At 46.0% G+C, this 25964-nt stretch overlaps 4 protein-coding genes across 15 annotated transcripts; 3 read left to right on the top strand and 1 right to left on the bottom strand.

Annotated features, from left to right (window-relative positions):
- Nucleotides 1-332: 332 nt before the first annotated feature.
- Nucleotides 333-9977, top strand: Ptpmt1 (protein tyrosine phosphatase, mitochondrial 1). Of its 7 annotated transcripts, none has more exons than XM_039104439.2 (4): nucleotides 333-972; nucleotides 1337-1417; nucleotides 1931-1992; nucleotides 5516-5653. In XM_039104439.2, exons 1-3 carry the CDS (start codon nucleotides 688-690, stop codon nucleotides 1982-1984), a joined length of 420 nt encoding a protein of 139 aa, XP_038960367.1. In that variant the 5' UTR covers nucleotides 333-687; the 3' UTR covers nucleotides 1985-1992; nucleotides 5516-5653. The 7 variants fall into 7 exon arrangements, with proteins under 7 accessions (XP_038960367.1, XP_038960365.1, NP_001099196.1 ...); NM_001105726.1 differs by lacking the exon at nucleotides 1931-1992 and adding an exon at nucleotides 9392-9977 and having other exon boundaries at nucleotides 475-1244; nucleotides 5516-5707; XM_063283200.1 differs by lacking the exon at nucleotides 1931-1992 and adding an exon at nucleotides 9392-9967 and having other exon boundaries at nucleotides 529-972; nucleotides 5516-5707.
- A 152-nt stretch (nucleotides 9978-10129) lies between these two features.
- Kbtbd4 (kelch repeat and BTB domain containing 4) lies at nucleotides 10130-16229 on the bottom strand. 6 transcript variants are annotated; one of them, XM_006234507.5, is made up of 4 exons: nucleotides 16090-16229; nucleotides 14583-15200; nucleotides 13142-13248; nucleotides 10130-11683 (listed from the first exon to the last, which is right to left on the bottom strand). In XM_006234507.5, exons 1-4 carry the CDS (start codon nucleotides 16106-16108, stop codon nucleotides 10823-10825), a joined length of 1605 nt encoding a protein of 534 aa, XP_006234569.1. In that variant the 5' UTR covers nucleotides 16109-16229; the 3' UTR covers nucleotides 10130-10822. The 6 variants fall into 6 exon arrangements, with proteins under 6 accessions (XP_006234569.1, NP_001386415.1, XP_038960825.1 ...); NM_001399486.1 differs by having other exon boundaries at nucleotides 15992-16133; XM_039104897.2 differs by having other exon boundaries at nucleotides 14583-15196; nucleotides 15992-16128.
- On the top strand, nucleotides 16075-23252 carry Ndufs3 (NADH:ubiquinone oxidoreductase core subunit S3). The gene is made up of 7 exons (NM_001106489.1): nucleotides 16075-16318; nucleotides 16429-16497; nucleotides 18195-18292; nucleotides 18618-18767; nucleotides 20527-20652; nucleotides 20784-20903; nucleotides 23004-23252. The coding sequence occupies exons 1-7, from the start codon at nucleotides 16255-16257 to the stop codon at nucleotides 23169-23171; spliced, it is 795 nt and encodes a 264-aa protein (NP_001099959.1). The 5' UTR covers nucleotides 16075-16254; the 3' UTR covers nucleotides 23172-23252.
- A 1839-nt stretch (nucleotides 23253-25091) lies between these two features.
- On the top strand, nucleotides 25092-25933 carry Fam180b (family with sequence similarity 180 member B). Its single transcript, XM_063285204.1, is given in 5 exon segments — nucleotides 25092-25284; nucleotides 25287-25395; nucleotides 25522-25699; nucleotides 25701-25755; nucleotides 25758-25933. Coding segments are annotated over 5 exon segments (711 nt in total).
- The last annotated feature ends 31 nt before the right edge of the window (nucleotides 25934-25964 follow it).

Below are 25964 nucleotides of genomic sequence, written 5' to 3'. Positions count from 1 at the left end.
TTCCAGAGGTCCCGAGTTCAGTTCCCAGCAACCACATGGTGGCTCACAACCATTTGTAATGGGATCTGATGCTCTTTTCTGATGTGTCTGAAGACGGTTACAGTGTACTCATAAATATAAAATAAATAAGTAAATCTTTTTTTTTAAAGAAAAACAAACAAGCAAACAAAGAAACCAAAACCAAGAAGGAGGGAAAAAGCAGCAGATGCAGGTAAAGAATATTCTCTTGTGGCTGGAGAAATGGTTTAGCAGTTAAGAGCATTGGCTATTCTTTCGGGGGACCCTGGTTTGATTTCCAGCATTCACTGAGAGGGACTCTCGTCCCTCTAGTCACACTCTAGTCCCATGGGTTCCAACATCCTCTTTGTCCTCCTTGGACTTTGCATCCAGGTAATATCTCTCTCACACACACACACACATATATATATACACACACACTCAGAGGTATTGGGGGTTTTTTTTTTTGTTTGTTTGTTTTGAGACAGGGTTTCTTTGTGTGCCTTGGCTGTTCTGGAACTAGCTACATAGCCAGTAGAAGGTAGTTTGGGCTACATAGTGTGATCTGGTCTCAAAAAAAGTTAAGAGAGAGACAGAGAGACAGACAGACAGTAGACTACCACTTATGTTCAGGTTCCCTGCACCCCCAAGAGCAGCAGCTCCGGTCAACTACGCTCCTCTTACGCCCAGATGAGGGTCCTCCGGTTCCTCCCCTGTTTAGAGGAGCCTCACTGCTCAGCCTCCTCCTTGGTAATGGGTGCACTCGGGGGCCACGGCCCCTCCCTGAGGTCAGGGGTTGGAGAGCAGGCCCTGCTCCTTAGGCAGGGTCACAGTTTCACCCTATCGTTGCCGTTCTACTCTCCCTACCCCACCCCTCGCGGCGCCTCTCCTTTGGAGCCATGGTTCCTGTCCCGGGATCCCCCGGGCCTGCCTCTGACGGCGGGGACTCAGCTTCGGAGAGTCGGGAGGCATCAGGTGGCCCGCAGCTCTCGTCCTCTGCGTCCTTCTCGCGGTGGCTGACCGCGAGCTCCGAAGCGGGTGGCTGGCCGCTGCGCTTGGCGGGGTGGGGCGGGATGGCGGCGTCCGCGTGGCTGGAGGCCGGCCTGGCCCGGGTGCTCTTCTACCCGACGCTGCTCTACACAGTGTTCCGGGGGAGGGTGGGCGGCCCGGCGCACCGCGATTGGTACCACCGCATCGACCACACAGTGCTGCTGGGCGCGCTGCCGCTGAGGAGCATGACGCGCCGGGTGAGAGAGACCGGCGGGCCGGGCCGGGAGCGGGCCCCGGGCCTCGGCGGGCGCCCCGCGGCCCTCGCTGAGCCCCTTCTTTGCCTCGGCAGCTGGTACTGGACGAGAACGTGCGCGGAGTGATCACTATGAACGAGGAGTACGAGACCAGATTCCTGTGCAACACCTCGAAGGTAAGGACCCGGGCCCTCTGGCCTGGCTCAGTACTCGGGCCTGTAAAAGCTGGAGAAGCTAGGGGAAGGAGGGACGCTGTGGGTGACCTTGTCTCCGAGACTAGTGTCGGAGACACTAGTTGCCTTCTCGAGCACTGTGTCTGCGCGTCAAGTTCAAATGGCTGCAGGTGGAAAGACGCTGAAACTGATAAACCAGAAAGAAGTCCTGCGAGCCTGGAGCCCGGGCGACTCAGGTGGCTGAGGCAGGATCTTTTGAGCCCAGGAGTTCAAATGTGCCCTGGCCTCTGTCTAAAAAGAGCGAGCTAACCCGCTGTGGGTGGCTCACTCCTGGGATTTCAGCACCCTTAGGCAAGAAGAAGGGTCGGTGGAAGTTCCAGGCCAGCTTGGTGTATGTAGTGAGCTCTGTGCCAGTCAGGACACAAGGAAGTCCTGCTTTAAAATCGGGACGGGTTTACAGTTCTTCATGCACAAAATTGTACATGTATATGCTACTTTTCCTTTGTTTATTTTGAGACAGGGGTCTTAAGTCCTGATGTGATTCTACTGCCTCCACTTTCCCAGTACTGAGACTACAGGCATGTGCTAATACACCCATCTTATATTTGTGATTTTGGTCACTAACCTCAGTAACTAAAATTTGTGATTTATGTGTGTGGTGGTTTGACTATGCTTGGCTCTGGGAGTGGAACTAGAGAACCCTGACTAATACCGTGTGCCTTGCTGATTTCATTCATTTTAACACATTTTAGCATCAAGTTTGAATTAGGCAATATGTTCGTTAGCTTTGGAGATGAAGGCCAACTGTAAGGAAAGCATTTCTTTAAGAGAGAGTGTGGCTCTTATCTGTAATGTTAGCTCTTCATGAGTGAAGGTGGGAAGTGTTTAGTGAGGTGGAGGCCAGCCTGGGCTACACGAGCCTGTGTCTAAAAACAAAATCACAGATAAGAAAAGCGAACCCCCCTCTCTGCCAGGCATATTGGTGCATACCTTTAACCCCAGAACTCTGGAGACAGAGGCAGGCAGATCTCTGTGAGTTTGAGGCCCATCTGATCTATAAAGTGAGTCTAGAACAGCCAGAGCTATATAATGAAATCTTTTTTTTTTTTTTTTTTTGGTTCTTTTTTTCGGAGCTGGGGACCGAACCCAGGGCCTTGCGCTTCCTAGGCAAGCGCTCTACCACTGAGCTAAATCCCCAGCCCCATGAAATCTTATCTTGAAACCACCCAAAGAAAAGTAAAAAGAAGAACACTCCTTATTATATATACTATGTTAATAGTTATCATTGAAGAACTGCAGAGCGGGCTGTGGATGGATTTCAGTTGATAAACTGCTTGCCTAGAGTACATGAAGTCAGTGAAGAATAAAAACAAGGTGTGGCAGTGGCCCAGTATCCCAACACCCAAGAAGAAGACGATCAGATACTCAAGCTCCTGAGCCACATAGGAGTTCGAGGCTAACCTGTGGCATGGTATAGAAGGCCATTTATAGAAAAAGAAAAAAAGAAAATGACCGTTCCTGGATGCCCTAAAATATTGTCACAGGTCTCAAGGGGTCATTAGCTATCAGAGCTAATACTCACTCATGTGATCAATGTGAAAGGTCACTAAAGCCACACAGACAATGCTTGGTCTCTCCATGTGAGGCACTGTCCTCTGTAAGGTGGAGGGTTTTCATCCCACTAGCTAGAGAAAAGAAATCTCCAAGGCAGCAGCCACACTGGAAATGCCTAAGGATCTTCTGGCAGCCTTGCTAATAAGGCACAAGTTCCCACCTCAGGCCACCCCACCTCAGGCCACCCGACCCTCTCACCTTGATATTCTGACCCAGGGTTTATCTGCATAGTTAACAACTCTGAAAGTGGTTCTGGTTCAATTGATAAACAAGCAGAAATGTGCCTTTAGGTTCTGTTAATTTAACTGGTGGGATTAAGCTGGCCTTCATGCAGTCATTAAGTTGCAGGGACTTGCTACAGGTAGCAAGGAACATGGAGGCTCACACCTGTAACTTCAACCCTTGGGAAGTGGAGACAGGAACATCAGCTCATAGGCATCCTTGGCTACATAGTGAGTGAGGTCATCTTGGATTATATGAAACCATATTTAAAAAACAACAACAGCAAAGAAGCCAGTGAAAGCAGCTGCAGTGTATTTGAAGTCTTTTCTTTTTTAAAGTAATTGTTTGCATCTTAGTTTTTTTTTTAATATTTATTTATTTATTCTATGTGTAAGTACACTGTAGCTGTCTTCAGACACACCAGAAGAGGGCATCAGATCTCATTACAGATGGTTGTGAGCCACCATGTGGTTGCTGGGATTTGAACTCAGGACCTCGGGAAGAGCTGTCAGTGCTCTTAACCGCTGAGCCATCTCTCCAGCCCCCATATTTGAAGTCTTAAAGCAGAAATATATTAGACTGCTGTCGGGGTTGGGGATTTAGCTCAGTGGTAAAACGCTTGCCTAGCAAGCGCAAGGCCCTGGGTTCGGTCCTCAGCTCCGGAAAAAAAAAAAAATAGACTGCTGTCTAATATAACATTACTCCTAAGATTTCATTTCTCTAGTCCCTTAAATAACGTTACACAAAACCAGGTAGGTCTTTATTTTGTTTTGTTTTTTTAAAGGGTGAAGGAAGTCTTATTCCATAGTTTAGACACTATCCTTGAACTCCACTCACAGCATGCTAGCCTTGGGATTTTAGGCATGAGCCCCCACTCTTGTCTAAAGTATGTTGGTTTTTTGTTTGTTTGTTTGTTTGTTTGTTTGTTTGTTTTTTGGAGCTGAGGACAGAACCCAGGGCCTTGCGCTTGCTAAGTGCTCTACCACTGAGCTAAATCCCCAACCCCAAATATGTTGTTTTAACTTAAAAATAACCCCATTTCTTTTTTTTTTTCCCCCCCGGAGCTGGGGACCGAACCCAGGGCCTTGCGCTTGCTAGGCAAGCACTCTACCACTGAGCCAAATCCCCAACCCCTTAACCCCATTTCTTTTACTGTGTTCCCCTCAAAAAAAGTGGTAAAAATATGTCCGCACTGATGGTAAAATATATTATCCTTGTCTACAGGGATACCCTCTGTTTACCCTCTGTACAAGCCCTGTACAGGCAGAGACACAGCTTCCTAACATTATTTTAAGGGGTGGGAATCTCAGGAGTTCCCTCGGCAGGCACTACACCACCGACCTACATCCTCAGCCCATAACTCATGCAGCTGATTGTTTTTAAAGATTTGTTTATTTCATGTATGTGAGTACACTGTCACTCTCTTCAGACACACCAGAAGAGGGCAGCGGATCCCATTGGCAGATGGTTGTGAGCCACCATGTGGTTGCTGGGAACTGAACTCAGGACCTCTGGAAGAGCAGTCAGTGCTATTAACCACTGAGCCATCTCTCTAGCCCCTGAATTTTGTTAAAACTTATTTTTGTTGTTGTGGTACTTTGGCTTGTTAGACAGGGTCTCACTGTGTAGCTCTGGCTGGTCTGGAACTTACTATGTAGACTTGAGTTCATAGAGATTCTGCACCTTTGCCTCCTAAGTGCTGGGGTTAGTATTGCCACCACACCTGCCTGTAGGTAGGTGCTGAGGGATGGTTGTGAGCCTCCCAGTGGGGTGCTAGAAACTGAACTCCCCTCCAAGAGCAGGAAGTCCTCTGAACTGTCTCTCCAGACTCACAGCTGCTTTTATGAAGCTAATAAAGATCCAAGCATCTAAAGAATATTTGAACATAGTTTTTTTAAAAAAAGATTTATTTTATTTATGAGTACAGTGTCGCTGTCTTCAGACACACCAGAAGAGGGCATCAGATCCCATTACAGATGGTTGTGAGCCACCATGTGGTTGCTGGGAATTGAACTCAGGACCTCAGGAAAAGCAGTCAGTGCTCTTACCGGCTAAGCCATCTCTCCAGCCCTTGAACATAGTTCTAATAGCAGCATGTCTGCTTAGTGGAAGGTGAGCTGTTTTAACAGCATTTCTGTTTTTGGAAAGAGTCACCTTGCAGTAAACCCTGGAACCTGCTTGCCATTTTGCTGCTTGGGGCCCTCCTCTTCAAACCATCCACCTCAAGCTTCTTTGATTTTCCTTTCCTTTTTATTCCGGTTCTAGGAATGGAAGAATGTGGGAGTTGAGCAGCTACGGCTCAGCACAGTCGACATGACTGGAGTCCCCACCTTGGCCAACCTCCACAGAGGAGTCCAGTTTGCTCTCAAGTACCAGTCCCTGGGCCAGTGTGTCTACGTGCATTGTAAGGCTGGTCGATCCAGAAGTGCCACAATGGTGGCAGCCTATCTGATTCAGGTAGGAAGAGTGGCACTGCAGAGGCCTTAGTATAGCTTCCCAGAAGTTCAGTAGCATTGTTTGCTGGCAGGCCTTGCTGGAGAGCCATTGCCCGCTTCTAGGCTGTCAGAAGGTAGCATAGCATCATGCCAAACAGCCGTGCTTTGTGCACAGGCCAGCTTCTCTGGCCCTGCCCTCACTAGTTGGGATAGATAGATAAATGTGAGTTCTCCTCTCTGATTTTGTTTCCTTTGCTTAAATGTGACAGAAAGCTTAAACGAGAAGGTATATCAAAGTGTTTGCCTACATAGGCCAAAAAAAAAAAAAAAAAAAAGGAGTTTTAAAGAGTGTTCGACCCAGCAGAAGACTGAAAGAGCCTTATTTTTTGTTTGTTTGAGATAGTGCATTGTTATATAGCCTGCCCTGACTGGTCTGGAATTCACTATGGAGACTAGGCTATATAACTGAGGCTTGCAGCAATCCTCCTGCTTCTGCCTCCTGAGTGCTGGGATCCCAGGAGTGCACCGCCACAACTAGCCTGCTTTAAATAGCATGGCAGGGGCTAGTTCAGTAGTAGACTGCTTGCCTAGAGTGCATGAGGCACTAACCGAGTGTAAGGACCTGCCCTGGGAGATGGGGGCTGGAGGCTGAAGTTCCAGGGTATCTTCAGATTCCAGGTTATAGAGTGAGCTCAAGGCCCGGAACAGCAGGCCAGAAAACTCAGTGTCAGATATAGCGCTGACCACTTCTGGCTCCATGGCACTTCAGGATAAAGCTCTGGCGTTGGTTTTTTTGTTTTGTTTTGTTTTACCATATTTTCTTATTTTATGTGTACACAGCTGGGGACTTTGCTCAGGGGTAGAGTGCCTGCCTAGCATGTATGAAGCCCCAACTTTATTCCCTGATACAGGGGAAAAAAGAATGGTTGATTGGCAAGTGGGATGCTTTAAAACTATTTAGAAGCAAAAGCTTTGTTGTCTGTTATCATTACCTGCTACTTTCTCCTTTCCAGGGAACTCATTTTTGTCCGTTAGTCTGGCTCTTGCATAGCATTTTCAGTCAAGTAGGTAATTTAAGGAAATATAAGAAGCAGCCTAGCCCTGTTAATACGGACTATGTGTGACTGAGCTATACCAATGCTATTATAAAGTTTATGCTGGAAGCTGGGTGTGGTGTTGTGAATCTGCAACCCCTGGCATTTTGGAAGTGGAGACAAAGGATCTCTTGGAGTTTAAAGCCAACTGTTCTGCATAGCATAAGTTCTAGGTCAACCAGGTAGATATAGTGAGACTGTCTCAAAAAAGACCATGAAGAGGCCCTTGGTCCTGTGAAGGCCTGATGCTCCAGCATAGGGGATGTCAAGGCAGGGAGGTGGGAGGGAGTGGGTGGGTAGTGGGTGAGGGAGCACCCTCAGAGAAGCAGGGGAAGGGGGATGGGATATGGGATTTCTGGAGGGAAAATCGAGAAAGGGATAACATTTAAATTGTAAATAAAAGAAAAATCCAAAAAAAAAAAAAAAAAAAAAAAAGACACAGATGGTAGAAGGCAACTGCCTCCCAGTAGTTGTCATGTGATATCACATGCATGTGCGGCCTCCCAGTAGTTGTCATGTGATATCACATGCATGTGCGGCCTCCCAGTAGTCGTCATGTGATATCACATGCATGTGCGGCATGAATGTATGTATACACACAAAAAATAATATAATTCATTTTTTTTGAGATAGGGTTAAAGAAAGAAAGAAAGAAAGATGTGATATTATCCATTCCTTTATTTCCCCCGTGTCATGGATGGTGTCTTAGTCAGGGTTTGTATTTCTGCACAAACATCATGACTAAGAAGCAAGTTGGGGAGTTACAACTTCCACATTGCTGTTCATCACCAAACGAAGTCAGGACTGGAACTCAAGCAGGTCAGGAAGCAGGAGCTGATGCAGAGGCCATGGAGGGGTGTTACTGACTGGCTTGCTTCCTCTGGCTTGCTCAGCTTGCTTTCTTCTTTTTATTTTATTTTATTTTTTTTGTTCTTTTTTTTTTTTTCGGAGCTGGGGACCGAACCCAGGGCCTTGCGCTTCCTAGGCAAGCGCTCTACCACTGAGCTAAATCCCCAACCCCTCAGCTTGCTTTCTTATAGAACCCAAGACCACCAGCCCAGAGATGGCACCACCCACAATGGGCTGGGTCCTACCCCCTTGATTACTAGTTGAGAAAATTCCTTTCAGCTAGATCTCATGGAGGTATTTCCTCAACTGAGGCGCCTTTCTCTGTGATAATTCCAGCTTGTGTCAAGTTGACACACGAAACCAGCCAGTACAGATAGTAACATGGAGCTGTGACCCATAATAAACTGTTTCTGTCTTTAAAAAAAAAAGACCATGAAGAAAAAAGAATCTGCTGGAAGTAATCTCAGGAGGGTATTTTGATCTAAATGAGATTTGACCCAGCAGGCTAGAGCTGTTTGTTTTAATACAACAGAGTTCTAAATCAGTGTGCATCCTTAAAGCACAAAGTTAACACTCCTAAATTTAAAAAGTACTCATTTTCCTAGCTATGGTGATGAATTACAGGAAAACAACTGCCATAGGTTGGTATGAGTTTGTGGGTATTTTGTGTCAAAGTCTTTTGTATTATAGGCTGGTCTCAAAGTCATTTATGTCCGTGAGCATGACCTTAAACTTCTGATTCTCCTGCCTTCCCTACAGTCGTGTATCAAGGCACCTAGTGTGCTTGGTGCCGAGACTTGAACCCATATGCTTCATTCAGGCCTGGCAAGCATTTAACCACTGAGCTACACACACACACACACACACACACACACACACACACACACACACACTCACTATATTAATATTATATATAATATAAATATATAAATATAGCAATTGTTAAAATCCTAGTTCAAAAAGGACAGAGTAAACCTATAAAATCTGGGGTTTCGGCTTCATGTGGGATGTAGGATTTGCTGACTGAGGTAGTTAAAAGTGCTCTCATGAAACCTGTCCTTTTGTTTTTTGACAAGGTATCTGACATTGGTCTGGCTGGCCTCAACCTCTAGAACTCCTGTGCTCATGTGACGCTCCAGCATACTACACTAGCAAAGGAATGGTTTTGTTTTTTTGTTTTTTGTTTTTCCCTTTTTTTAGTTCTGGGCATTGACCCACGTGATTTAAGCATGTTAACCAAATGCTCTACCATTGAGCTATATCCTGGGCATTCTTTTTACTAAACATGGTTTCAGTAAGTCAGCTAGGCTGGCTTTGAACTATAACTCAGACAAGCTTTGAAGTTGTGGTCCTCCTGCCTCAACTTCCTGAGTAACTGGGCTTACAGGCCTGTACCTTTTAGCCCAGCTGGAACATGATTTTCAAATCCCTCTACTATGGAATCTTCATTTACTTGAAGAAAATTGATTACACATTACTTAATTTATATGTGCAAGTGCATGTGGTCATGTCTGTGCCGTGGCACTCACTGGAAATCAGAAGACAACTTGCAGGAGTTCTCTCTTTTTACCATGTGAATTCCTGGGACTCTTGGTCATAGTTGTCAAGCTTGGCAGAAAGTTCCTGTACCCACTGAGCTACCTTGCCAGCCCGAATCTTTTTAAAGATTAATTCTGAGAGTCCTTTAGCACCTGCTCATAGGCCAAGGGCGTTGTATAACTGCTCCTCCTTCTCTTGGCTGATCTTCTAACCTTGTACTTCAGGTACACAACTGGAGCCCAGAGGAGGCTATAGAAGCTATCGCCAAAATCCGGTCACACATCTCCATCAGGCCCAGCCAGTTGGAAATTCTCAAAGAGTTCCACAAGGAGATTGCTGCAAGGGCAGCAAAGAACTAACTACTGGTCTCTTGTGCTGACATGAGTATGAAGTCTGTGGATGACAAAGAACTTGGCTCTCCGAGATACAGTAACATGTTAAAGGACAAAGCGCTTAAGCCACCACCACTGCAAATGTGCTGAGTATAATGTCCCTCCTTTGCCTTCCTTCCTGAAATAACACTTGGATGGCCACAGAGAACAAGATTGTCTGGCGAAATCTTATTTTCTTTGACAGAGATAAGGAATACTAACTTTAACAGAAATCTATTGTGTTTCTGGTATATGTGATGTAAAGCAAAGCATTTAATGCTAGAAAAGGGAAGAAGAGCATAGATCTGTTCTTTGTTACTGTCAGATCCAAATTTTAATTGTATGACTTGGCAAAATGCTTGCCCAGCATGTATAAGGTCTCGAATTTGGTCCCTAGCAGTTCCAAAAATAAAAATAAAAATAATCTTACTTCCCTGGTCCTGTGGGACTCCCCTCACACTTCTGGGGCAGTGATCAGAATGTTAAAGGATATATGGGGTGCTGGCAGGATTACTGAGTCAGGAAGGAAGAAGTCTACAATTAGTTTCCCTTCAGAAGCCACCCATTCAGGAATCAACACAGACACACATATCATTTCAAAAGCTTTTATTTGTATGAACAGTTCCTAACTCTTTATTTAGCTTAGAGCCTTTAAAAGACCAGAGACTGTTTATATTTGAGTTTAGAATACAGTTTCTGCTATTAATCAGAAACAATTGTTTCTACTTTCTGGCTTATCTGTCTGTATAAGCCAAAAATCCAACCAAAGTTTCTTTTCCTGACAGATGAGGAAACATCTGAAGGACATCCTGAATTGTACAGTTGATTCTTGCTGGTGAAGTACAGTTTTAGCTTAGTCCACTGTCCCATCCAAATCCTGAAGGGAAACTCTCATACTTAATTCTCTGTGGAGCAGTGACAACTCGCCACTCTGCTGGCTATAGACAAAAGGAACGGGCCTGTCTTCCTGCATGGGACCCAAGGTGCTTCTTTTTAACACTGATCTGGTAAGGGGGGCTGTGCCTAAGTCTGAGAAGAGGCTGGCTCTAAGCAGTCTGAAGTGAGGCACAGGATCACAGGGGATAATGGCAGAGTTCAAGCAGCAGTAGAATGAAAAGCCCTACACATAGCACCCCATGAGCCTTGGGGTGGGCTGAGGCGCTCGCTGCCTTCCTCCTGTATGCCCAAACTAACACATTACTCTGAACTGGGGGATTTCAGATTTGACTGGGGATACATGACGAGGGGAGGGCAAAGGAGTCAGCTGTTCTTCTCATCAGTGTTTTAGGCCAACACAAACTGCAAGTTGGTAAGCAGCACCTTAATGCCTCTTGTGACAGTTACAGCTGAAGTGGCAGGGTCGAGCTTATAGGTGTTGGCATCTCCCTTCTTATATCGGTCCCTGAAGACGTAGATGCTTCCATTACAGCTGGCAATCTTCCAGAGGGATGGGGCAGAGCTCCAGGCCTCAGGAAGACAGAGCCGGGTAAAGCTGTCTAGAAGGGGATTATAGCACACTAGAGAGTCCCCCTCAGCCACAATGAACACCAGATCCTTATGCACTGCTGCGTGCATCCGGCCTGCAAAGGGTAGTACATAGGGCTTCACATGGCACTTGTCAGTTTCTGTGTCAAAGCACTGGATAAGTCGGGAAGGTTTGGTAAAGAAGTCTAGATCATTCTCCTCACCCCCTAGTAAGTAGATGATTCCATTGAGGTTGGCACCAGCGGCCCCAGATACAGCCACCTCTAACTGAGTTGTCTCTGTCCACACGTTATCACCTACCCGATAGTAGATGACTGCATTCGAAAGGGTATCCTGCAGTGTCTTGCCACCCAGGGAATATATGGCATCCTTCCCAGGCACAGATACCAGGGTATGCTGGAGGCGGTCCCGGGGCAAAGGAGCACACCACTCCCAATCAACAGTGGCATTGTTACATTTCCACATGCGTCGTGGGATGGACCCTCCCACTACATACAAGTCGCCACCATGCTTGCAGGCTGCAGTGATCTGGTGGCACAAGCTGTTTTGGCCACTTACACTGATGGAGTCATCTTCTGCACAGTGCAAGGACACAGCCAATGAGTGGGTTCGAGATGACTCTTTCCCAATAAGGTAAATGTGCACATTCTCCCCAATTTCCTGTTGGCAAAATTGAAATTCTGATGTCAGCTCATGTGAAGACTCTACTAACACAGGTATCCTTAGAGGTCCAGGCCTCACATCCTGACTATCCCTTGATTTTCAGGGGCAGAGAATCTGTTTTGTTCATCTTTGCAATTTAATTTATTTATATATTTATTCAAATAAGATCTTGCTATGTAGAACAAACTGTTCATGCTTAGATTCTCCTGCATCAGCCTCCAAGGGGGATTATAGGATGCACCACATCTGCTCTTACTGCTTTTGGTTTTCAGTGTTAGGAATTAAACCCAGAACTTCATGACACAAGGCAAGCATCTTAGCAACTGAACTGCATCTGAAGTCAACTCTGCTTTTGTTTGTTTATATTTATTTATTTATTTTTTAAAGAAGATTTATTTATTTAACGTATATGAGTACACTGTCACTGTCTTCAGACACACCAGAAGAGGGCATCAGATCCCATTACAGATGGTTGTGAGCCACCATGTGGTTGCTGGGAATTGAACTCAGGACCTCTGGAAGAACAGTCAATGCTCTTAACCACTGAACCATCTCTCCAGCCCCTTGTTTTTATTTTTGAGACAGGATCTTATGTAACCTATGCTGGCCTTGAACTAACTATGTAGCTGAGGCTGGTCCTCAACTTGCACTCATGTTTAAGCCACTACAGCTTATTAGAGCTGATGAACTCAACAGTGAAAGCAGTTCTTTCAGAGAAGATGGCAAAAGCTCTAGGAACTTTGAAGGTCTCAGACAGACGGCTTGTGGGACCAGAAAACACATCTGACTCCCCAGTTCTTAGGAACTTCAAGCTAGTAACTCATCAGTGGCCATGAAAAGAAGCAGGCCAGAGGCTTGGAAGATGGTCCAAGGGACTAAGGGCACTTTCTGTACAAGCATGAAGACCTGAGCATTCTCACAAAATCTCTAGCATCTACATAAAAAGTTAGGCATGGTTGGACATGCTTGTAACCCCAGCTTTGAGGGAGCAGAGACAAATGGGTCCTGGGAATGTGCTGACTGGCTAGGCAGCCTAGCCATCAGTAAACTTCAGTTAGAGACACTGACTCAGGGGCAATAGGGAAGAGAGTGGCAGAGGAATATCTGATAGCTTACTGTCTACATAACCACACCTCTGCATGCATGCACACACACGCACATACACACACACACACACACACACACACACACACACACACACACTCATGCCAGGCCTGGCTGGACTAGTGAGATGGTTCAGCAGTAAAGCTGCTTGCCCCAAGCCTGAGGACCTGAGTTTGATCCTTGTGACCCACATAGTGGAAGGAGAGAATTGACATCTGCATGTTGTCTTCTGACCCCAACACGTACACCAAAAGATACACATTTCCCCCTGCTCAAAAGAGAGAAGGCCACTGAGGGCTGGAATGCAGAGAGACTATGGCACCCCATCCTTGAGAATAAAATGTGCCTTACCTTTAAGCTAGTCCTGAGTGACTCTGCAAAAGCCTCTCTTTCTTCTTTATTGAAATTGATCCAAGCGTCTATTGCCTCTGTCGGGTTCTGGGAACATGGAACCCCATCTGTGAGAGCCAAAGAAAGAACACAGTCAATGGCAATATTACTGTTTTATTGGTTTTTTTAAAAACTATTTTATGTGTGTATGCTTTGTCCGCACATGGCTGTGTACCACATGTATGTCTGGTATCCACGATGGTCAGAAGATGGCGTTCCTGATGGGAACTGAACCATGGTCCTCTGTAAGAATAACAATTGCAAGAGCAACAAGCCATCTCTGCAGTCTCATCAATGGCAATCTCAAAGGGGGTCCAAGGGGAACCACAGCTGGCTGTAGTAGAGCATGCCTCTAATCCTAGCACTTGAGGGCAGAGGCAGAGGCAGGCTTATTTCTGTGAGTTTAAGGCCAGCCTGGTCTACATAGTGAGTTACATGCACACAGGCAGGACTATATAAAGAGACACTGTCTCAGAAAAGAGGCCTGAACCATTTTATTAGACCACCATTATATGTATCTGCTTATGCACACGTAAATATGACGTTAATCTGAAATTGCCCCAGGACTACCATGCTGCAGTGCTCAGACTAGACCCAGAGTTCCATGTACCCCAACTCTACCACTGAGTCATACCACTAGCCCTGCCTGGCTTTTTAAGAGAAGCGATGACACAATATGTCACAGTAGTCACTCATCGGGCTATGGAGTTCACATCTAAAATACGGTGCCACCTCACTTGTTACCTAAGATTATTACCCAAATGTTTCTTATTTTACATTTTTTGTTTTTTGTTTTTTGAGTCAGGGTTTTGTTGTGTAGCCCTGGCTGTCCTATAACTCACTTTGTAGACCAGGCTGTACTGGAACTCACCGGTATCTGCTTGCCTCTGACTCTGGGTCCTGAGTGCTGGGGATTAAAGGCATGGCCACCACATGTGGCTATTTTAGATATATTGATTCATCACCATCTTCATCAGTTTATTTAAGAATTAGTCCTGTAGGCTTTCAAGGTACAGGGCAGATGAGAACATCAGGCACTGATTCCTTTTGTGGAAAAGTGATGCAGATTTTAGTCTTTAGTTACTGTAAAGCACCCTGTCTCTGACAGTAGCTACACTGATTCTCAACACTCAACCTCACTCTAAAATCCCTACCAGCGCGGGTTGGGGATTTAGCTCAGTGGTAGAGCGCTTGCCTAGCAAGCGCAAGCCCTGGGTTCGGTCCCCAGCTCCCAAAAAAAAAAAAAAAAAAAAGAAAAGAAAAGAAAAAAAATCCCTACCAGGAAGGGAAATATAATGTAAACAACAGTTAGTTACATAAAGTTGGGGTTCTCCCGAACCGGAACATCCACTGAACATCACTCTGGCATAGCTGGGTGTGCTAAGCCCCTCCTTGAACTTACCTGAGATGATATCAGTGAGTAGATGGTGGGGCAAGTGGAGAAACTCCTCTGTGCTCTGCAGCTGGGCCAGGTGGGTCTTGGCACAGTGCTTGGCAGCAGTGTAGAGCTCGGGGTCACTGTGCCTATCTGCAAGCCACATCACCTGAAGGCAGTTTCCCACTTGGACTGTGCGTGCCAAAAACCGGGAACATTCCTCAAAGAGAGATGTCAGCTGATACATGTCTGACACCTCATAAATCTCCTGCAGCTCATCAGCCCGAAGTTTCACAGTCCCATGGTATATATAATCAACCAGGAGCTGGAACACAGACTCACTGACATCTTGCAGCACAATTACCCGGTTGTGAGCTTCCTTCAGGTTAGATGTGAACATGGATCGGAAGAAGCAGCTCTGAGCTGACAGGACCAGCCGGTGGAGCTGAAACTCTCGGCCTTCCACTGAAATGGTGACATCAGCAAAGAGCTCCTCCTCTAAACACAGTTTCATAATGCCCTGAGCCACTCGGCCTGAGTGAGACCGGTCTTTGAAAGTATAGTTCACAAAGTAGTTTTCATCCATGGATGCTCCAGGCTCCTCTGGTGACTCCATGGTAGCCAACTTCTCTTTCTGCCAACTATCTGCAAAGCAATACCACCCTAAGTATTTGGGCAATTCACAGACACAGTCCATGAATCCAGATGTCCAACTCAGGATAAGGAGAAGGGAGGCATTGGAGCAAAGTGTGTACAGACTGGCCCTTATTCCTGGCCCTGCCAAGATGGCCTATGACATTCCTGCAGTTTTCCTGCAGTGGGGCCTCTCCTCCTGTGAATTCAATTAAAGTTCCAACTCTGTTGTTTTTCCTTAAGGTAAAATCGGATATTCCTGATGATGATGTAACAAAAGACTTGGGACTTAGGTCAACCCATGTAAAAGACGAAGGAGGAAGCCTATGATCTCAAAACCAAATAATTTGGATATACAACTAATGAGACTCAGGAGAAGCATAATTAGACCAAAAAAAAAAAAAAAAGAGGAAGTAAATGAAATAAGAAATCCAGGTATTGTGGTTAGATTCCCTCTTTGCTTGGACATAAGAATGCAGACCCTCCGATATTGAGGCCTGGGCTTGGACATACATTACTTCCACTTTTACTCTTTCCAAAGCTGCTGTTTCTTACTTACCTACTCGCTCCAATGAGTTCTTAAAGAAGCCTGAGAGAGCCCAGCCGTCCCCGGCCGGGGGCACAAGGAAGTCCATAACCCTGTGCAATCTGACCGCGCCACCTAGAGTCGCCTAGGAAACGGTCTCCAAGGAAACCGTCCATCGACTCCCCCACCCCCGCCCCCCATTAAAAGCTTAGCTCAGGAGCCAGAGAGCGGTGTAGAACTTAGAACCCAGAACGCCCACCCTTTCCCTTTCTCTCACCCGTCCGATTCTTTGCGTCTTCTTCTCTTCGGCCTCCGCCGTACCAAAATAGGGCTACGTAGAACCTCACGGTTTCCCCACCTGCGGGTCTTTCTTACCTGCGTTACCTCCTTTCATGCCAATGTTCAGATCCGGAACCTCTGCTTCCCGCCCCGTGTCCGCCCGGAAGAAGATTCATTGCACATTTCCACTTCCGGTCCGTGCCCTTGAGGCTCCGTGGCCTGTGTGTGTTTTCCGGCTACTTAGTCGGCACCCTAAGGAACATGGCGTCTGCTGCAGCCAGGGTCTGGTGCCGTGGGCTCTTGGGGGCTGCTTCCGTAGCCAGGGGTGAGCAAAGAACAGCAGGCCGAGACCACGGGCAGCGGCAGAGGCACACCTTGCACATAGACCTCCTCGGGTCTCACCCGCGCCTTTGTGCCTTTTATCTTCCTGTGCAGGGGCTGGGCGACCCTCAGTGCTGTTGCAGCAGCGTGTGAGAAGGGAGAGCGCGGCGGCTGACAAGCGCCGTGAGTATGTGCGGATAGCGCTCTTCTCTTCAACGTTAGCAGGGGTCTTCCATTGTTTCTGCCAGATGTTTGTCCTTGCCCTGGAATGTCCTTCCCTTCTGGCAAATCTCTGCTTGCCCTTGGAGATTGCTATGGTCTCCACCTTGCTGTTAGAAACGAGTACTTCCTGTGCCCTAGATATTTGTTCCCTTCTGATCTTGATCGCCCTTTGCTCGTTTTCACAATCTTCTATTTTTTCCCTCTGGTTAAATTGTCTTTGACAGCAAGTAACAAAACTTTTGATACTCAGAGACCAGAATAATAGTAGCTCACATCAATTTAGTATTTACTAGACACCTTAAAGATTTAAGCCGTATAGTGAATGGTTTCCTTTGGACTTCATGAGAACCATGAGATGCATCATATTTTACTGTCCATATAGATGTATAAATCATGAAGCGGTCAAAATAATTAAATTATTCAGTTATAGTGCCAGTGAACGACAAAGCAGGTCTGCCTGTTTCCAAGTGCAGAAAATACTTAATTCTTTTTTTTTAAAGATTTATTTATTTATTATATATAAGTACACTGTAGCTGTCTTCAGACACACCAGAAGAGGTGAGCCACCATGTGGTTGCTGGGAATTGAACTCAGGACCTCTGGAAGAGCAGTCAGTGCTCTTAACCACTGAGCCATCTCTCCAGCCCAATACTTAATTCTTGATTCTGTGATGTGTGGGTGCTCAAGTACTTGAATGACCATGTGGTGATTTTATGTTCAGTCAACAGAATCACACGGGTAAATGGAAAACCTGGCTTTTTTTCATTTCTGGACATCTATTACACAAAGTGACTGGGAATGGAGTGTGGGCAGTGAGTGAATCAGGGTTCTTCAGCGCTGAAGTTCTTTGACAAAGAACTTGGTCTAAACAAATACCAAGAAACAGAAGTCTGGTTCCCATCCTTAAAGAGCTCCGAGTCTGATAGGAGAGCTGACACTGTTACATTGTTGTCATGAGTACAAGAAGTGAGGAACAGCTGAGGAACAGTGTAGAAAAGAAGCAAAGATTACCCACTACATTAACAAAAGTGTATGTACTGTGAAAAAGAAGTGGTGTTTCCCCCTGAGTTTTTTCTTTTAAGATATATTTATTTTTATATATGTGAGTATACTGTGGTTGTCTTCAGACAAATCAAAAAAGGGCATCAGATTGCCATTACAGATGGTTGTGAGCCACCATGTGGTTGCTGGGATTTGAACTCAGGACCTCTGGAAGAGCAGCCAGTGCTCTTAACCTCTGAGCCATCCCTCCAGCTCCTCTCCCTGACTTTTAATCACATCCTAATTCCTTGGAGGTACTTTATGCCTATACCTCTTAAGATTCTTTAGAGAGGTTTTGGAGAGGTGGCCCAGTGTTTAAGAACACTGGCTGCTCATCTAGAGGACCCAGATTCTATTCTCAGCATCCACATGTTGGTTCACAGTCATCTGTAACTCCAGTCTCAGGGAATCTGACATTCTTCTTGCTTCTGTGAGCATCAGGGGCTCATGTGTATATAGACATACATGCAGGCAAAACACCAAAATAAATAATAAAAATAATTTTTTTTAAATAAAAATTCTTCAGGAAGTCCTACTGAGTCTTTTTTTTTTTTCCCAACAGACTAGAGGCAGGGCTGGTTGCTACCTTCTCCCTTCATGCATTTTTTTCTTTCCAGCCACTGTCAGACCCTCGAGTGATGTAACCCACAAGCGGCTCTCAGCATTTGGAGAGTATGTGGCTGAAATCTTACCTAAGTATGTCCAACAAGTTCAGGTAATATTCATTGTCCTTGGGTCTGGGTTGGGACTCCCCCATGTCACATATTTCTTTACCTTAAGTCAGCAGCTTTCAACCTGCAGTCCCAACCCCTCTGGAGCTGCCTATGACCTTCAGAGAACATAGATATTTATGTTATGGTTCACAACTATCAAAACTACAGTGATGAAGTAGCAATGAAAATAATGTGGGGGTCACCACATGAAGAACTGTGTATTACAGGATCACGGGAAGGTTGCAGCCTTAAACAAGTGACTCCTTCTGAAGTGAGCTACTCCCTCAGTGGCTACTTCTTCCCTCCATATTCTTTCTGTATCTGCAGGTGACCTGCTTTGATGAGTTAGAAATCTGCATCCATCCTGATGGAGTCATCCCAACGATAACCTTTCTCAAGGATCATACCAATGCACAGTTCAAATCCTTGGCTGACTTGACAGCAGTGGATGTCCCAACTCGGCAGAACCGTTTTGAGGTCAGTTAAATGTGAGATTTGGTAGAGTGCTTCCTACCATACGCAATGCCCTAGGTTGATCCCCAGCACTGCCTAAAACTAAGTGTACTGGTGCACCTCTAGTCCTTGGTACACCCAAGTCTAATGCTTTGGAAGTGAGGGTGTATGTGTGTGTGTCATGGATTCAAGGTCATCTACAGCTACACAGAGAGTTCAAGGAAAACTAGGGCAATATGAGATGAGATGCTAACTTTGAAAAGGATGGGGGGGGGGGGTGTTGGGATTTAGCTTAGTGGTAGAGCTTGCTAGGCCCTGGGTTCTGTTCCCAGCTCCGAAAAAAAAAAAAAATTGGGTGACATTTGAAGACTAAAGGAAAGAAAGGGCATAGGAGATTTCCTGTTGAGTGACAGCTACTATGGAAACCAGAACGTTCTTTGTTGCAGCTTCAGTCCAGGTCACACAGAACATAGCAGGACTTTTGCCCAGTTTTATTTGTTGCCTTCCTTTTCTTTTTCCTTCTTCTTTTTCTCTTGTTTTGAGACAGGCTCTCCCTGTGCTGGCCTGGAACTATTTAGCTGACTGAATAGTTGGAATTAGAGGTCTGTGCCACAGTGTTTTGCTCTGCTTAGCTTCTCTGACAGTAAATGGATGCTGGCTGCAGTGACACATGCACATAGTACTTGGGAGGGGGAGGCAGGCAGATCCCTGTGAGCTAAAGGCCAGTCTAGTGTACATAGCAAGTGTTAGGACAGCCAGACCCAGACTCAAAAAATAAATGAATAATGTTGTACATATGGGTGTGTGTGTGTGTATGCTGGGCCTTGAACCTGGGCCTTACACTTGCTAGTCAAGCACTCTACCACTGAGCTATATAGCCACAGTTGGGAATTTGATATTATATGGTTCAAGAGGATATTTTGTGGCTGGCCTTGGATTTTTTTCTTTCTTTCTGTTAATTAGGATAATTAGAAGGTTATATAATATTAAAATACAGAATTTATCTTGGTGACTTTAGAATGCTATATCATTGCAGGCATAATTGCTCAAAGCAAAGAACCCAGGAAAGAACTGTTAGAGAAGCAATTGAAAATAGGTTTGGGAGGCTGGCAGTATTGCTCAGTGGTAAAACACAAGCCTAACATGTACAAAGGCTTGGGTTAAATCCCAGCACCACCACCACCAACAGAAAAAGACACTGTTGTTTTCAATCATTTCATTTTATCAATAGAAACTCAGGAGCCAGATGCTGGGGTGGAAGCCTTCTACCTTAGACAGGCAGAGAAAGCACCTAGCTGACCTTCCTCCTCGGGCAGTGTCTCAGGAGGAATGCCTTCTCCCACACCTCAGGGACCTCCTTCCTATTTCCTGTGCATCTCTCTACCCACCTCCTGACTCCCTTTACTCTGTACGGTTTTTTCTTAGTAATCCTATGTTCATTTCTGTCAACTGGTTGCTTGTTCTGCCTCTTGACCTATGGTTGACTTTAATCCTGTTTAAAATATTCAAGCAGAAAGCTCTTGAATTAAGGCGTGTGCTAAGGTGGAGCCACACCACATCTAAAAACATTAGGGCAGGTGGACAGGAAGATCTTTAACAGGGGCGACTCGGCCAAAGACAGGATGGCTAAGTTGCAGAGTCATGGTTGTGGCCTTTGTAAGTAGTAGAGAATGCAGGGTCACTGGTGGAATGTGACTCGCTGCCATCATCAATAACTGATGCCCTCGTTCAGACCTCTTATCCTATAGCCATCTTGTTCTTCCTGCTCTCCCTCTCTCTCTAGATTGTCTACAACCTGCTGTCCCTGCGGTTTAACTCTAGGATTCGTGTGAAGACCTATGCAGATGAGCTGACAGCCATTGACTCCATAGTGTCTGTGCACATTGCGGCCAATTGGTATGAGAGGGAGGTGAGTTACAGGATGTGGTGGGCCCTGCCTTTCTGGGCCAGAAGGACAGCATTGTAACTGTGGGGTGTGTCACAGTACAACTCCTGCTGTTGGCCCAATGGATGGGTTTTCTGAGAACCACTCTCTTCTAGGTCTGGGACATGTTTGGAGTTTTCTTCTTCAACCACCCTGACTTGAGAAGGATCCTGACAGATTATGGCTTCGAGGGACATCCTTTCCGGAAAGACTTTCCCCTCACTGGCTATGTTGAGGTAGAAACCTTAAAACTGGGGTAGCAGTCCTGGAGCCTGGGAGACCATGAGCATGATGGGAATCTGATCTGTAGATTATGGTGGTTTAAGAGCCTGAGCTGTAGTCCTAGTTTCATTTTGGTAATGGGCAAGTTGTTTGATTTAGCCGGGGGACACTTTTCTTATCTGTATAATGGAAACAGTAAGCGCTTAAGCGTATGGTGGTATTGTGATATGTAAGGCCTGGCATATTGTAAACATTAGTAAAATTAGCCGTATTGTAGTGATTGTTGTATCTTATTAAGATTTATTTTTATGTGTATGGGTGTTTTTCCTGTATATATGTTATGTGTATGTCTGTACCTGTGGAAACCATAGAGGGTATGCCAGATTCCCCTGAAACTGGAGCTATAGGTAGTTATAATCCACCGTGTTGGTGCTGGAATTGAACCTGGATCTTCTGGAAGAATAGCCAGTACTCTTAATGACTGGAGCATCTCTCTAGCCCCTTGTTGTATTTTTTCAAGGAAAAGCAAACAAGGCTAGGTTATTTTTATTTTGCTTTTTTTTGGTTAATTTTTAGTTTAGTTTTGTTCTTTGGCCTGGCTGTAAAAAATTATTTATTCATTCATTCCTTCATTTATTCATTTATGTTTTTCACATGGAGACAAGGGTTCTCTGTGTAGCCTGGCTGGCCTGGATCTTGCTCTGTAGACCAGGTTGACCTGCCTTCTAAGTGGTGGAATTAAAGGTCTGCACCACCACTGGTTTACAAACAAGGTTTTATTGATTGATTAGAAAAATGTCTTGGGGCTGGGGATTTAGCTCAGTGGTAGAGCGCTTGCCTAGAAAGCGCAAGGCCCTGGGTTTGGTCCCCAGCTCCGAAAAAAAAAAAAAAGAAAAAGAAAGAAAGAAAAATGTCTTAAGCAGAGAGGAGTTCTTCAAAATGGTTGCCCTGTAAAGATAATTTTATGATCAAGGCAACCTTAAAGCTATAGTCTGCCCCAGTCTCTAAGAGTGAAGAATTATCACTGAAGGGATTTGGCAGAGAAGCAGCCCTCAACAATAGCTATTGAAAAGCCTTTAATTCGAGCACTCAGAGACAGAGGCAGACGGATCTCTTTGAATTCAGGCTAGATGGTCTACAGAGCAAATTCTAGGACAGCGAAGGCTACACAGAGACACCTTATCTTGAAAACAACAAAACAATAATAGCATAAAGAACACCGTGATCCTGGGGCTTAGGAGGCAAAGGTACTGCAGGCCAGGTTCACTGTTACTTTCTCTTTTTAAAATGATTTATTTACTTTTATTGGTTTGTGTGCATTGGTGTTTTGCCTGTATGCATGTCAGTGTGAGGGTGTCATATCCTCTGGAACTGGAGTTACAGACAGTTGTTAGCTGCCATGTGTTGCTGGGTCCTCTGGAAGAGCAACCTTTGAACCCACTGAGCCATCTCTCCATAGTACTTTTTGATACTCTAAACACTAGGAAAGCTGAGGCAGGAGGATTTTATTAGGGCCAGCCTGGGCATAGCAAGAGCCTATTAGAAGGTGGAGGACTAGCACAAGGCTGAGGACTGAGTTTGGATCTGGAACATCCATGTAAAAAGCTGGATGTAAACCAAGCACAGCGGTGACAAATATGTATGCCACCACTATCTGGCCGATCAGTCTTTTGTTTTGTTTTGTTTTTTGGAATAGGGCCTCTGTATGTAGCCATGGCTGTTCTGGAACTCTGTAGGCCAGGCTGGCCTCACTTTTAATTGCTGGGACTAAAGCTGAGCACTCTTGTACTGACCTAAATTTCCTCTCTACAGCCACTGACTGTAATCTGAGATCAGTCTTTGCTGTTACCTTTTAAGGTGTGTGATTGAGTGAGCAGTAAGTCTGCTAACAAAAAGTTAAGAGCTCAAGGTGTGGTGTGGCAGGGAGTCATAGCATGTAAAAGGTAAAGGCCATCGTGGACTCCTATACATTAGTGTATTGTGTGACCAAATGGGTAGTATGTCTGGATGTAGAGTGACAGCCTGTGAAGAGCACTGAACAGACAGAAGAAGGGAAAGGGAAAGGGTTGTGTGAAGTGGGCTCCTTAGTCATCAGCCCTGACTTGCTTCTGCAGCTACGTTATGACGATGAGGTGAAGCGGGTAGTGGCTGAGCCAGTGGAGTTGGCACAAGAGTTCCGCAAGTTTGACCTGAACAGCCCCTGGGAGGCTTTCCCTGCCTATCGTCAGCCCCCTGAGCATCTCAAGCTTGAAGCTGGAGACAAGAAGCCTGAAGCCAAGTAACTTCACAAGATGTAGATCCTAGAGGAAAATGCCTTACCTAAGGTTGTCTGTAAATAAACTCCAGTGGACATTCACTCCTTCCTCTGTGGTGGATTGCTTGTTTTTCTTTTTAGGTTTTTTCAAGACAGGACTTCTTTGGAGCCCTGGCTGCCCTGGAACTCAAGTCTGTGGACCAGGCTGGCCTCAAACTCAAAGACATGCCTTTCTCTGCCTCCCGAGTGCTGGGCTTAGTCGTGGGCCTCCACCGCTGGGCTGCCTTTGTATTTTTAAGATAGTTACTTATGTAGTGAGGGTGGCAGCACATGTGGAAGTAAGAGGATGGTGTTTAGGAGAGCTCGCTCTCCTCCCATTTGAGTTCTAGGAATCCACCTCAGGCCATCAGGCTTGGCAGCTAGAGCTCTATCTGCTGGGCCACTCCCTCCCCCAGTCACTCGTGTGCCGGTAAAGATGCTGACTCAGGACAGGCAGGTACAGGATGGTGCTGGTGGCGGTGGTCCCTGCCAAAGCAGACTGTTTAATGGGACCGTATGCTACAGCTACAGACATTGTGATGTGGGCTTGGATATGTTTATAGAAGGTTTTGGATCTGTAATTCAGTTTTCATAGTTCTTAAGAATAGGTATGGGGGTTGGGGATTTAGCTCAGTGGTGGAGCGCTTGCCTAGGAAGCACAAGGCCCTGGGTTTGGTCCCCAGCTCCGAAAAAAAAAAGAACCAAAAAAAAAAAAAAAAAAAAAAAGAATAGGTATGGCTTGGTTTCTAGTGACAACTGGAGGGCCTTGAAACTGCTGAAGAAAGTTCTTATCAGTAGACTGTGTGGAGGCAGCTGATAGATCCAGGGGCCTGAGTGGAGCCAGGAAAACCCCAATTTATTGTCCTCCCACCTGAACATCCATAGAGTTCTATAAGTCAAGTGTAAGAGTCACTTACTCGGGGAGGGGGAAAGGGGATAACATTTGAAATGTAAATACATAAGAAAAAATCCAATTTTTTTTTTTAAAGTTACTTTCTCTTAGGCTAAAGGGATCTTCCCAGTTTTTGGTCTAAATCTAGAAGGGTATTAGCAAGTAGATTCATCAGAGATGTGAGAGAGAAAACACTCAGGAGCTACAGGTCCATGTCTGCCTTCAAGACAATGCTTCCTTCCCCAGTGGCTCTGTCTGTTTACTCTGTGGTGTGCATCCCATGGGCACTTCTGGTCTACCACTTGCAGCTGGAGAACTGGATGTGCAGCTAATGCACAGGAGCCCTGGAGTCTGGGCTGACTGGCCTCTGTAGCAAGATGCTTTCAGTGTGAGCACAGACAGTAAGATGACATTGCTGCCTGAGATGTATCCCTTGGGAGGGCCAAGCTGGAGCTGTTTTCTTATTAAACATTAAGCGAGAACAAACATGCTGCTACTGCCAAAACTGAAGAGTCCCCATCTCTTAGGGGTGAAAATAGCCCCTAAGAGGTGAATGAGCCCATAGCCAGCCCCTCCTCAGCACTGCAGACTGACACAAAGTAATACAGGAGTTGCCTGCAGTAGGAATGTTGGAGCTGAGGCAGATGAAGGATCAGAGAGGGCATGGCTGGGATATTGCAGTTTCTGCTTTGTCTAGTAGCCATTGGTCTCTTCCCTTGGGGGATTTCTGGCCAGGATGATGAAGGTACAGGGGCTTCATGGTGGATAGAAGTCAAGGAAAAGCTGAAGGCTGAGGGCAGGTACAGTTGGCTCTTTGAGCCTCACATGGCAGAGGAGGAACTGTGGGCCTGGTGGGTGTCAAACTGATACACGATGGTGTGGGAAGCCTATGGCGGTTAGTCCCAGTGCTTACTGCTGCCCTGGAACTCCACTAGGGCAGTGTGCAAGGTACAGGAGTCGCATTAGGCACTTGCCGAGGGGACTCAGGCTTGGTATGCACTGAAGGGTGACATCAGCATGTATGTATGTGCATTTGAAATAGGAGAGGAGGTGGTATCCATGCACTTTTCTGCTAAAGGTGTCCTCTGGACAGCAGAAGGGCACATCTGGGAGGCTAGGTGTCAAGAGGGGAGTTCAGTAAGGATCTCATTCCACTCTACTGCCCTAGGGCAGTCCATGGACAGCACCATTGAAGGAGGTGGCCTGCAGAAGCTGAGAACATGGAAGTGATGTTTCTTGTCATTTCTCCTAGCCCGAACCATGGGGTTGGAGGGTCCAGGCATCCCAAGTTTAGGGTTCTGAAGGGGGCTGTCTACGAAGGGTAGACCTGTTCAGAGTGGGGAATAGCCAATACGTGTCTTACTACCAGCTTAAAGCCTCCCCCACTCTATGCCCACTCTTCCTGATCCCTAAGGACAACCCACCCCTAAAATAGCTCCCCCTGCAGCTGCTGTAGGCTGGGCTGGAACTGGACCACACATGTAGGCCGCTGACTCAGGCTCCTCCTGCAGCATCGCATGCCCAGGGATTTGGAGTGTGCTCAGTAATGGCTGTGGCAACTCCATGATCTTCAGAAAGGGCCTCTCCTTAATCCTTGGGTTTTCAAGCATTTGTTCCTTACAGGCCTTGTCCTGTGTCTATTGATTGCACAGGGCTAGTAAGGCTGAGGAATGGGGTTGGTGGTCTTTGCTCTCCTGGTACAGGAAACACTCTGGGACCTGTGCAAGGATTTCTGTCCCCAGGGCCAGCACCCTTCTTTGGGGTCCCGGGCCTCCATCGTTGACCGATCCCCTGACCCTTCCCTTTCACTTGACATTTTCTCTTCTCCCTTTCCCATCCTGGGCAAGTGCTCTATCTAGCTCCTGGTTCTTCTTCTCAGATCGCTGGGCC

This window comes from Rattus norvegicus, chromosome 3 (genome assembly GCF_036323735.1).
Source record: "Rattus norvegicus strain BN/NHsdMcwi chromosome 3, GRCr8, whole genome shotgun sequence".
NCBI lineage: Eukaryota > Metazoa > Chordata > Mammalia > Rodentia > Muridae > Rattus > Rattus norvegicus.
Note: the sequence above shows the minus strand (reverse complement) of the source record. Positions and strands in the feature narration are given on the sequence as shown.

Coding starts and splice junctions, on each gene's coding strand:
- Ptpmt1 (NM_001105726.1), top strand. CDS start 897: ATGGTTCCTGTCCCGGGATCCCCCGGGCCTGCCTCTGACGGCGGGGAC. Junction 1,245..1,336: donor TGAGGAGCATGACGCGCCGG/GTGAGAGAGACC, acceptor TTGCCTCGGCAG/CTGGTACTGGACGAGAACGT. Junction 1,418..5,515: donor TCCTGTGCAACACCTCGAAG/GTAAGGACCCGG, acceptor TTCCGGTTCTAG/GAATGGAAGAATGTGGGAGT.
- Kbtbd4 (XM_017591715.3), bottom strand. CDS start 15,823: ATGGACTTCCTTGTGCCCCCGGCCGGGGACGGCTGGGCTCTCTCAGGC. Junction 15,201..15,747: donor GAACTCATTGGAGCGAGTAG/GTAAGTAAGAAA, acceptor ATTGCTTTGCAG/ATAGTTGGCAGAAAGAGAAG. Junction 13,249..14,582: donor ACTCACTGATATCATCTCAG/GTAAGTTCAAGG, acceptor TGGCTCTCACAG/ATGGGGTTCCATGTTCCCAG.
- Ndufs3 (NM_001106489.1), top strand. CDS start 16,255: ATGGCGTCTGCTGCAGCCAGGGTCTGGTGCCGTGGGCTCTTGGGGGCT. Junction 16,319..16,428: donor GGCTGCTTCCGTAGCCAGGG/GTGAGCAAAGAA, acceptor CTTCCTGTGCAG/GGGCTGGGCGACCCTCAGTG. Junction 18,293..18,617: donor AGTATGTCCAACAAGTTCAG/GTAATATTCATT, acceptor CTGTATCTGCAG/GTGACCTGCTTTGATGAGTT.